The following is a 12,435-nucleotide window of genomic DNA, read 5'->3' as shown; positions in this document are numbered from 1 at the left end:
AAAAAAAAAAAAAAAAAAAAAAAAAAAAAGATGTAGATGAGTACAGATTGTAGAAAAAGCTGACACAAATACAGAGATGGGACAGTCGGGCTCTTTCAATGAAAGGATGAGGAAGTAGGTAAGATAAAGTGATGAGTTTCATCTTGACTGTGAAATTTGAGGCATGGATGAGCTATGCACACGACTGTCAGCTGTAGCCCAGACAGAGCTTGTGGCTCTGCAGCCAGGGCCAGCCGAGAAACGCAGATTTGGAAATCACAGGCTTCCCTTGACTCCAACTGAGAATGAGGTCACTGCCAGAGAGAAAGGAGGGGAGATGCTATCTTTCAGCAAGTGGGCTCCATGAATTTTTCCAGGATTGAGGTTGGGCTCGTGCTGAATCGTTCCCACTTTATTAATTCTCCCTCAGGGCCAACAGTGATAGACTAGAATTTGTTCTATGTTGAGAGGTAATTCGGGGTCATGTCTATACAAGATCAGCACAAGTGGCCTGGAGCACACACACAAAAAAAACTGCCTGGGGCAACTCATTCCTCCTCATGGTGCTGTCCAATAGAAATGAAATGTAAGACACAGGTAGGATTTTAAATTGCCCCGTAGCCATCAGAAACAGGTAAACTTAATTTTGACAGTATACTTATTTAGCCTAATATATCCACAATATTATTCAATATGTAATCAAACATCTAGTTTTAAATTAAATATTTTTAATTTAATGAGCTGTTTTGTTTCCTTGCTGCTGTACTGTATTTGAAATCCACTGTGCATTTTCTACTTAAAGCACATCTCAGATAACGACATTTCAAATGCTGTGGTGACTACTGTATCAGACAGCACAGCTGCTGAGAGATCGCCAGCAGAGAAGCTGCACTGTAGGCGGATTAGAAGGGGCTCCAGTGATGAGAATGTATCAGATTGCTTAGTCTTATCTCTTCTTCCTAATCTGGTACACTAGAGGCTGATGGGCTCGCTCTCCCTGCCCTCCTTTATCTGGCAGAATTTTCCATCTGTCAGATGTCCTAAAATGTGTTTCGATCAACAGAACCACTTCTGTAGGACCATAGGGTCCATATATGTCCTACTTGCACACTGTACAGCATTACTTTTGAATGTTACACAATTTTGTACCTATTTATGCTTATCTATGTGGCATCTGGGGCTTAGAGTTCCAAATCTTTACCATATATGTTGTATCATCCATTTTCCATAAAAAAATTTTTTAAGTACGTTATCTGTCTTTTCTCAACTAATATTCTTTGAATGTGAGAATATTGATAATACAAACTTCTTTAAGATTTTGCTTGAAGTAGTCAGAATGGTGTCACATGCCTGTAGTTCCTCAGCTTGGGAGGCTGCGGCAGGAGGCTCACATGAGCCTAGTAGTTTAAGGCCAGCCTGGGCATCATAAAGAGACTGTCCCCTGGGAGAAGAAACAAAGTAATCTGAATAACACAAATCTCAGAGATACTACAAAAGATGTATTTGGAACACAAAATTTAACCTGAATGTCCTGGAAATGTAAAAAATTAATTAAGGTGATGGCTTTATAAGGATGATTGTAACACTGCAGAATATCATTGCTCGGCTTTGCTGGTTTTAATATAAAGATTTAGAATTTCTTTACAGGTCAGAACATCATCATCATTGTGGCTGGAGCGAATTTACTTTTGAATACTGAAGACCTGAGGGAGGCAGCCAGTGTCATTAGCAGAGCCAAAGTGATGATCTGCCAGCTAGAAATAACTCCAGCAACCTCTCTGGAAGCCCTGACAATGGCTCGCAACAGTGGAGGTAAATGTACACATTTGTCAATCTGTCTGTAAAAGCTTTTGTCACTGTCTTAATTAAAGTTAACCTTTTAAGTTAAGCAAAGCAATGCTTTTTTTGTGGTAAAATATTCTTTGCTCCATCTGTGAGATTCACTGTCTTGTAGTTCTTGATAATGTTAGAAAAACTTACAAATGGAGTAAAAATAACATGAGTAGAATATCTGATATCCCTCAATATAAATCTGCAGTCCAGCTAGCAGAAATAATAGGAGGGGTAAGTAGAGTCTTCAGCAGCCCATCATCCAAGATCCATGCTAGGTAGTGAGATGTTTTCCATTCTGAGAAGCAAAGGTTAAACTGTGTATGTCCGATCACTGCCCAGGTATGTGTTGATAACATCTCTAGGAGTCAACAATTCATTCTCTCTTTCTTTTTATAGAACTTATCATTTCAATAAGTAACAGAAGATCACATGTATTACTTTCTGTATCACTGATATATATTAAGCAGCTCTTTCATTTGACTTTTGATTTCAAAAACTTACAAACCTACCAAAACAGGCAGAGCTGTATGATTAAACCCAACTCCTAAATGTTATCAACCCAAGGCTAATCTTGATTCGTCTGCTCTCGCACCCATTCTGCCCTTCTTGTGGCTATTGTTTGGCTCTAGGGACTGAACCCAGGGCCCTGCAATGAGCAATATCCCCAGCCCTTGTTTCATTTTGAGACACCATCTTGTTAATTACCCAGCCTGGCCTCAAAATTTCCATACTCCTGCTTCAGCCTCCCAAGTAGTTGGGATTACAGGCATGTGCCACCATACTTGGCTCAGATAAACAAATATTTGTAAAGGTAGGTTTGGGTTTGTTTTTTGTTTTCTGTTTGTTTGTTTTCCTCTTTGTCTCCTTTGTCTAGTAGAGGAAGCATCCCCTGGATTAAAATTCCATTTCTGTCCCTTGTTGGCTTTGTGGTCTTAGAATTAGCTGCTTTTTCTGATCCTCACTATAGAAATATGCCCTAAAAATTGTTCTAAGGATGGAATGAAAGAAAATATGATGTCAAGCATGTTGTAGTACATGCCAGTAAATTGCATTTTTCTTGTTTGCTGTCCACTTTTCTCTTTAAATTAAAATTAGGATAATATCTTGATCCTAGCACCATATGATCAAAGAAACCCAAAATAAAAAGTGGCCACTCTAACACAATGGCTTGTGCTTGATAGTCTAGCAATAGTTCTGTGATTTCTTTGTTGTTGTGGTTGTTTTGTTTGTTTGTTTGTTTGTTTAGTTCTGTGATTTCTAATAAAATACAGAGGAAACCACATTGACTTTTCAAGATAAAACTTTCTCAGTAGTATACAAAATTTTTTTAAAATAGTAGAAGAATAGAGTGTGTGTGTAGGGTGTGTGTGTGTGTGTGTGTGTGTTTACATAAGTGATTTTCACAAGGTGTATAGTGTTCTATATAGCAGTCATTGGAAAATAAGTCACTGGAGTGATTTTGTGGAGAATTTTAAAGTGTGTGTCCTGATTTAACAAATTTTCCTCTTGGCAAAATATGCTGTGGCAAATTCTCACTGACATTTACTGTATTTTTAATGGACTCGAAGCTGTCAGAAAGAATTCTAAGCCAAAACCCATTTGGTTACATTTTCTCGAAGTGTCACGGATAAAGTCCAATGCTTATGGTAAGCATTCTCTCCACTTGCGCTCATCCAGCCGGGGGTGTGAATACAATGCGCCACTTCCCACTTCGCTCTGGCTCCTGCCTCTCTGTATAGATGAAAGCAGCATTTTCTTAGACAACTTTTCTTTCTTTCCCACTATCCTTTGCTTCTCAGAAGTCACTTTTTGCCCTGTCCTAGTCTAGTTGCCTGTTACTTGTCCAGCTTGTGGAAGAGAGGAAAGTACGTCCACCACAGCTGAGGAGCCAGCCTTTCACAGGTGAGGCGAGAGAAATCCTGACCAAGCCGGCATCTGGCTGGGGCCCAGCCATCATTTGGGTGGGGTCCAGAAGTGCTTCCTCTGTCAGCTGCCAGGCAGCTCTTGCATTTTAGGAGCTGGAAGTCCTGCAGCACAAGAAGAGGAATAGACGATGGGGGGCCACAGACTCCCTAGCATCCTTGACATTTCCTCTACAAAACGGGCTGCCTAAGTATTCATTCTGTGTGATCTCCCTACCCAGTAGTTCCCTCCTATCTGGGGTGGGGAGATATATTTCCGACTCCCAGGAGATGTCTGAAACTTTGGATAATACCTAACTCTAATCTAATGCATCCTAACTAAGCATTTATCATATACAGTGTCATAACTTGTGCAGTTTGAAGTACAACAGCAAAACTAGTACTGGCTTCTCTTTTTTTCTTCACAGTTTTAGGGATAGAAGATAAGTTCTTTCCAGGCACAATGGTGCAGTCCTATCCTATAATCTCAGCTACTGCTGACGTAGGAAGATTAAGCTTGAGGTCAGGCTGGGACAACTTAACTGAGACCCTGTTTCAAGACAAAACAAAACTAAAAGGGTTGAGGGTGCAGCTCAGTGGAGAGCACCCGGGTTCCATCCCCAGTGCCAAAGGGGTGGGGGACTCACTCTTACTGTAGATCTTAGCAACCTCACCATATGTTTTCTTATCTAAGTCAAGAACTTCTGCCTTTTCACCTAAAAGAAACACTCTCTGGCTTCTCTTTGGCATATCTGAATGGCCAGCATCTACTATTGCACTTTGGGGTCATTACTAGGTAAGATAAAGGTTACTGGAGCGCCAGCATCGTTAATACCACAGCGGTTGGTCTGATGACCAGGATGGCTCTCAGGGTGGGTGGTCTGGACAGAGGAAGCGCCATGTCCTGGTTGGGACGGAGCAGGGTGGTGTGAGATTTCCTCACATGACTTGAAACGGTATACAACTTAAAATTTATGAACTGTTATTTCTAGAATTTTCCTTCATATTTTCAGAACCTGGTTGACAAAAGGTAGCTGAAACTCTGGGAAACAAAGCCATACGTTGGGGAGGGGCTGCTGAATGCCAGCAAAAGTATTAATACCTCGCATTTGGGTTTTTTGTTGTTGTTGTTGTTGTTTTTGGTACCAGGGATGGAACTCAGGACCTTGCGCTTACAAGGAAGGTGGCAGAACCACTGAGCTAAATCCCCAGCCCAATACCTCACATTTGTATGTCCTTCTAGCTTATACAGTTCCTCCTTATACATTTGATCCTCAGAAATACCTTATGACAAGGATATGGCAGGCATTATTCTTTCAAACTGAAGATAAAGAGGCAGACTCAGGTTAAATAATTTGCTCAACCAACATCACACTAATAAACGTGGAAAGCATTTGTAGACTCAAAGACCCAAGTTCTGTCTCCCAGACCACACTTTAAAAACAAAGTTCCACATGCCATTAATTCCAAGGAAGTGAGACTTTGTGAAGAGTATCTCTGGAAAAGCAAAACTCATACCTTTTAGCTGTCCAAAGTTTTATCACCTAAACTTTGAGCATTTTTTTTGCTGCCTAAGAAACAGAGAAGACACCAGACATAATGGCACACGCCTGTAATCCCAGCACTTGGGAGTCTGAGGCAGGGGGATTTGAAGTTCAAGGCCAGTCTGGACTACATAGTGTCTTAAAAAATCAGAAAGGGAATGGAAAGGAAGAAGAAACAGAAGAAGCCCTAGAGTATTTTCAGCAGTGTTTCCCCACACACTCTGCTGCAGTATCCACACAGCGCCTCCACAAGCACACTTGACGCACCTCTGTGTGTGTGTGTGTGCGCGCGCGCACGCGCTGCATCTTCATTCCCAGATGAGAGGGGAGCAGTTTAATGAAAGGAGAGTAGTGGTTTTGAAATCATGAAGAACGGTCTCAAATCCAGATCCACTCACTTAGCAAATGAGGAACTGCAGTCAGGGAGGTCCATTCCTTGCTCTGGCCCTCCGTTTCTTCTGTGAAATGAGAATAGGGCTGGAGCTCTCCTAGCTTGTTGATGTCGCTGCAGGCTGGTCACAGCGTGGCAGGCAAAGCTACGATCTGTGGAGTACCACATGTCTGCCCGTTGTCCCTTGAGGTGACGCATGCTGATCAGGATTAGCCCATCCTCAAGAAAGACGGCAAAGTCACCATTATTGTCAGAGTTTATTGTCACAGCTCTGCTATCTGTTAACAAGTAGCAATATTTGAACTGTACACATTGTATAACTATATTATATGTTAATTATTAAAATACAGAGGCAGAGGTCCCCATATCTTTGAATATACCATCTCAGATCTTTCTCCCTGTCTTGACCAAGATTAAAACATTGGGTTTTTTTGTGACCCCCCCAAAAAAACATTGGTTTTAGAAATAGCATTTACAACATTAAAGGAATTTGGTATCCCTGGGTGGCCCCATCATTGCTGGATCACGGTCCAGTGGGGGAGTCCCACTGTGGAGCTGCTACTGGGCTGCTGGTGTTGGTTCTGGTCTTCATATCCATTTCAAAGCAAGTGAAACATTACAGGAACAATCATAAATAATTGACATTGTAAGATCGCCCAGATTAAATCATAGGTACGATGCAAAGTGTCTTTTAATGCCACTGTAGTTCTTTTCCACTTGGCCGGCCACCTCGCATTTGACAGTAACATTATCCAGCTCATGAGCCAAGCTTGGACACATTTTGCTGCTCAAGTTCCAGAAAAGAACCTCCAGGGGAAGAGTCAGCCAAGCCAGCGTAGTGGGTACCCAGGCTGCTCACATCTGCTTAGCTCAGGGTGATCTCTTTTCCTGTTTTTCTGAGCTAGTTCTTAGATCCTTTTTTAACTCCCAATGCCTGTCCTCCATGGCGGCACATTAAAAATTTCCGCTTCATTTCCCTGTATTTTAGCCCATCCAGCTGCTGCCCAGGCCTCGCTAGTTCTTCACTGACATTACTGTGTCAGCCACTGACGTGCAGCAAAGATAACCAGGAGTTTAGTCCATCTTGGGCTGTAATGAATAATAATTACTGGTGGGTGCTGCCAGTCACCTCTGCAGCTCCAAGTCACACCAGAAAGCATCGGGCATTCTGTCCTTTTGCCTGGTCGCAGGGTGGCATCATCTTTACCATCCTGTCAATTACAAATTTGTTCTTAGCTCTGACTCCATCTACTAATTCTTCACACTTCCTCCTGGGGAAGGATTTCCGCTTAGTAGTGGTAGCACGAGCCAAGATGAGCCTCCTCTACGACATTTTACTTTCCCCCTTAATTTTGTTCATCTAAACTTAGGTATCAGACTCTATTCCATTATCATTGGTAAGAAAACCGTCCATTGGTAAAATACAGGCAGATAAGATTTCATTGATTTCATAAAATATTTGTGGTAAAATGTTATTATGGAAAATTTCAAGTATACAAGGACACACAGACTAGCACAGTAAGCCCATATACACAGTCATTTAGTTGCAACAGTTACCAAGCCATGGCCAGTGTTGTTTCTTCTGCACCTAGCTCATTACTACCCACCCTCCACGGCAAAACCTGGCCGTAACATTGTTTCATCCTTCGTGTGCCTGTTTTGGGTTTTGTTAGTTTGTTGAGATGGGGTCTTGCTATGTAGACCCAGCTGGCCTCGAACAGGCAGTACTCCTGCCTCAGCCTCCTGAGAGCTGAGTTTGTAAGTGTGGGCCAGGTTGTAGTGGAAGAGACTATGTGTGTTTAAACAATGATGTCTTTGCATGATCTACAACACTTAATTTATAACCAGGTTTCCTCCCATCACCTTTTACAGCTGCCTTTTTTACTTATAATAAATTATAGAAATCTTCCTCTGACAAAGCAGAGAGCTACCTCATCCTTTTTAGCAACTGCAGAAGATTATATCAGGGGAATGTCATAACTCTTTTAACCACTTTGATAGATGTGTAGATATTTATTCTATTACAAACAGTCGTGTGAACATCATTATATGTCAGTTTTGCAAGCCTGTGGATTTCTGTACTTCAGGTTTAGAAGAGAAAACAAAAGGAACTTCTCTGAGAATGGCTGTCCCCTCCTCTCTGTATTGGTAGTGGTTCTAAGCAGTGCTCTGACATGACGAGTGCACACTCGATCACACTGGCTGAGCAAGAGTGTTTAGATTTAATGCAGGCGGAAAATAGGAAACAATGCATTGTTCAGAAAACCACAGAAGTGAGGGAGTAGAATGCCGGGCAATGGGGACTTTTCTGCATAACCGGCATCACTGAGGCCTCGCGGAAGTGGGAGAACCAGGGAGAGACTGTCGCTGGGCTACACCAGCAAAAGGCAAAAGAGATGGGTGGACAGGTGGGGGTGTAAAGGACAATATAATAACAGTAATAATCCTCTCCTTTTATACAACACTTTACAGTTTACACAGCGCTTTTACGTCCATTTTCTAATTTAAGCTACACAAGAGTCCTGTACAGAAATCTGAGCAACCAAAAATATACCATAGGATATCTGTGGGTGGACACTGTGGATTCTAAAATGATAATCACGTGGAACTAGTGTTAGCCATGCTGGCCAAGGCCACTGACAGAACCGAAACGTTAAGGAGGACCTGGGAAGGCGCGGGAATAGGCTGCAGCAGAGGGCTGTGTCCATCAGCGCGCTCCGATGAGCTTCTCCCCGGGCATGTGGAGTGGATCGCTACCAAGCTGCCTGTGTGAGCGCCGCCTGGAGAGCTTGTGAGCGTGCAGCCTCCCTGCTCCCTGCAGCCTCACTGACTGACCCCTCAGAGATTCTGCTTCAGTGAGTTGAGGCGAAGTCTGGAAATCCCGCGTTTGAACACATTCTCCTAGTGGTGCTGAGGTGTGACTAGGTTTGTGAACCACTGTTCTAGAAGAGTCTCTGGGAGCACGGCTGAGGATTTTACTCTGGCTCTGTAGTCAGGTTCAATTCCACAACACGGAGGTCAGTGGACCCCAACTGATAAAGACACTAGCCAGTCTAGGTGGGCAATGCAAAATAAGTGTTGTGACAAAGAATGAGTTTCCTGCAAATGTAATTGCTGAGATCTGCAAACTCACAGAGTTTGGCGCCAGTTGTTTTAAAAGACGCTGTGAATTTCAGGATGGAGAGCATGGGTCGCTGTTGACAGAGTCCTGGCATAGAGAAGAGTTCTGCTGTTTTCAGAGAAGGTCAGACCCTGAACTTAAAGCCAGAGGACCCTGGGGAAGGGGTTCAGCCTAACCACATCCCCAGGAAGGACCTTCAAAGTATGGCTTCATAAAAAAAAATATGGCTTCATCTTTCTGAGCCTCATTTTTCTCCTCTGAAAAATTTACTTCTCTGACATGTAGCGGCTGTCACATTCTCCTTCCCCTGTTCCTTCTATCCCTGTTCATCCTTCTCTTGGAGCCTCATAGTCAGAGCTGGTACTCGGCCTCTCACTGCCCAGACTTTTCTTCTGGTTTGTTTGTTTGTTTGTTTCCCGATTGCCCAAGAATGTAAGCTTTTGTATGCATGCGTGTTGGCATGCATGGCTGTGATGTAGCTGGGAGACGTGGGAGCACAAGACACACACATGTACCTGAATCCCTGCCTACTAACGTCACCAGGGAAATGTTGAACTCTTTGTTGTTTCTTTTCTGTCATCTCTTTGTTCTCCCTGGCCAATGGATTTGTGAACTGATCTTAAAGCAACCCACAGAAATGTTGACTAGCCTGTTCACATTCATACACGTCCTTCCACGCCACAACATTTTTACTTTAATGTCCTTCTTGCCCCGGACTTAACTCTGGAATCACCTTGGTTGTGAATATTGATGCTTACCTTCAAAGCCGCACATTGAAAAATCAAGGAAACAGAAAAAAAGAAGAAATGGTAGTAAAAACAACCACTTGGGGATTTGTTCTCTAAATGTCTGTAAATGCACCATGTTAAACTTGGTAACCGTTGAACCCCTTTCTTTTGTAGTGAAAACATTGTTCAATCCAGCTCCTGCCATTGCTGGCCTGGATCCCCAGTTCTATACCCTCTCAGATGTGTTCTGCTGCAATGAAAGTGAGGTAAGGCTGAATTGCTTTGCCCATTGTGTGAGCAGCCAGAAGACTTTCACACAATGGATAAAGCAGAGAGGCAGGATTAACCACATCAACTTGGTCACAAGAGAATTCTTAGACACAGTTGAAAACAGATTTTTTTCAGTTTACTGGGGTATAGAGAGAAGGAAATTAGTAAATCCTAGGGCTGGAGATGAAGAATTCACTGGGCCACCTCCATACTGTGGCACTTACCAAACCTCAGTTTTAGCCCCTTCCTTGCCCTCACATTGTTGGTATTTTATTTTCCTTTCTAATTATTCTGTATTCTGTAGTCTACTTAGTATTAGAGTTGCCAAGAGCAGCAAATAAATGTGCAAGATGCCCAGTGAAATTTGAATTTCAGATGTCAATGAATAATTTACTAGACATACTTAAATATTGCAAAATTATTTGTTGTTTTCTGAAATTCGGGTTTAACTGAGCTTCTTATGTTTTATCTGGAAGCTGTTAGAATAGCCCTACTGAGTATACACCCCTGAAATGTTTGCTGCCTTCTGATATCTGGGCACATATTGTGACATTTGGTCACAGCATCAATGGACAGTCACAGGTTCCCCATTGCTAACATAGAAAGGACCTTAGGGGCCTCTGCAGGAGGAGAGAAACTATGTGGCTCATCATATATACATCTGCACAAAATATCTATCAATGACTCTTTACTGAGTATTTTTAGGAAGAAAAGCTTAATATCTTTCCCTCTTTTTAGGCCAGATAACATTAAACCAGAGCTCTCTCCCATTGTCTGGATGCAGGCTATGAATACACATCGGCACAGTGAAAACAGTAACGCACAGAGAAACAGTAATTAATGAACTGCTAATTTTCCATTTGGTTTGAAGCCTGAGTGACAGTTTCTAGGATTTCTTGACCTGTTTCTTAATAGAACATACAGGACACAAGAAAGAAGACTGGCACGTGGAAACTAATTTTAACAAACCACACAGTAGGTTATGCAATATTTCTGAGCAACCACCATGGCCAGGTGCTGGGCTAGGAAAAAGGAATCATGGAAGATAGTGACCATTTCACAATAAGAGGTTAGATTATTTTCAACTGACAACCGCTCGGATTTCCCTGCCAGATATTTAAAAGGTAGCCTATTTATTCTTCAAACATTCACCATGGCCCAACTTATATATTCAGTTCTTCCATCTTCTTCATTAAATTACAAGTTCCAGGAGGTCAGGACATCTGTCTTACTATTGTAGTCCTAGCAGCCAACCCTGTGTGTAAGCTCTCTCGCTGCATAATAAATTACCACAAAATTTAGTGGCTTATCACAATAATAGTTATTGTTCTCCGTTTCTATATGTCAGGAATTCAGACACGTTACACTGTGGCTTGTCTGTCTGCTCTACCATGCCTCAGTCCTCAGCGGAAAGGCTCAAAGCTGAGGGATGGAATTAGCTGAAGTCTTCATACATGTGCTCACCAGGCGGTGCTGGCGTGGAGCTACAGGCCACAACACTTACACATGGCCTCTCCTCGTGGCCTGGGATCCCTCACAATAGGGTAGCCAGGCTCCAGATCCAACATGGATGGGGGAGTGGACCTCTAGGCAGAAACCATGTTGTCTTCTATGATTTAGCTTTAGAAGTCATAACACACCATCACTTCTGCCCCATTCTGTTGGTTGAAGGAGGAATCCTACCACTGAACAGAGCATTATATTGTCATAATCTATTAGGCTTTGCCGTTGCTGAGACACAATTCCCAACACCCACAATTGAAAGGAGGAGAGGTTTAACTTAGCTCACGGTTCAGAGGGTTCAATCTGTGGTTGCCACGCTCTAAGACAGGAACATCATAGCACAAGGGCATGGCAGAGTGAAGGTACTTAACGGCAGCCCGGAAGCAGAGGGGGAAGGGTGGAGCCAAGGACAAGAATATACTCTTCCAGGTCCCACCCACAAGGACTCACCTCCAGCCAGGCCCCACCTCCTAAAAACGCATTCCGCCTGCAACTATCAGTGGCTTAATTCACTGATGAGTACAGTGCCCCTGTGGTCCCCTCACCTTCCAAAACCACATCTCTGAACATGTGAGATTTGGGGGGAAGTTTTCGATCTAAACCATAACTCAGTGTAAAATAGCATGTACAGTGATATATATTAATACAGTTATCTTGGGAAAATGACATCTGCTGCATGTACCACCACAAAGTGAGCACCTAGCAAATACTTATTAAATGAATGAACTTTGGTCCCTAGGAAATTGGTCTCAATTTTTTTTTTTTTTTTTTTTGGTACCAGGGATCAAACTCCGGTCCTTATACTTGCGAGGCAGGCGGTGGAACCACTGAGCTAATCCCCAGCCCTTGGTCTCAAATATTTAAAACAAAAAAATTTAAACATTTTAATGTTCTTATGGGTATATTCAAATAATTTATATTAATAATGTAAATTCATGTGTAAGATACTCTCTGAGCTGATGTAGTGGTGCACAGCTATAATCTCAGCTACTACAGAGGCTGAGTCAGGAGGATTCCAAGTTCAAGGCCAGCTATACAATTTCCTGAGATCCTGTCTATAAAAAATTTTATAGAAATGGAGAAGGGGCAGTGGCTAGAGATATAGCTCTATGGCCTCTGGATTCAATCTCTAGTACCAAAATAAATAAATAAATAAATAAATAAA

General features: G+C 42.4%; 2 protein-coding genes across 2 annotated transcripts in view; one reads left to right on the top strand and one right to left on the bottom strand.

The window, feature by feature from the left end:
* Window positions 1–12,435, bottom strand: part of Babam2 (BRISC and BRCA1 A complex member 2) — a 471,740-nt gene that overhangs the window by 410,236 nt on the left and 49,069 nt on the right. The window lies entirely within an intron of this gene.
* Rbks (ribokinase) overlaps window positions 1–12,435 on the top strand; it is a 94,248-nt gene that overhangs the window by 41,659 nt on the left and 40,154 nt on the right. The window contains exons 5-6 of the mRNA XM_010604711.3: window positions 1,627–1,791; window positions 9,672–9,763. Of these exons, the coding sequence (XP_010603013.1) occupies window positions 1,627–1,791; window positions 9,672–9,763 (257 nt within the window). The remainder of the gene's footprint in view (window positions 1–1,626; window positions 1,792–9,671; window positions 9,764–12,435) is intronic.

Source organism: Fukomys damarensis, unplaced genomic scaffold, assembly GCF_012274545.1.
Source record: "Fukomys damarensis isolate Sample0158 unplaced genomic scaffold, DMR_v1.0_HiC HiC_scaffold_2, whole genome shotgun sequence".
NCBI classification, from domain to species: Eukaryota; Metazoa; Chordata; class Mammalia; order Rodentia; family Bathyergidae; genus Fukomys; species Fukomys damarensis.
The sequence above is the reverse complement of the archived record's forward strand: the minus strand, read 5'-3'. Positions and strand labels throughout refer to the sequence as shown.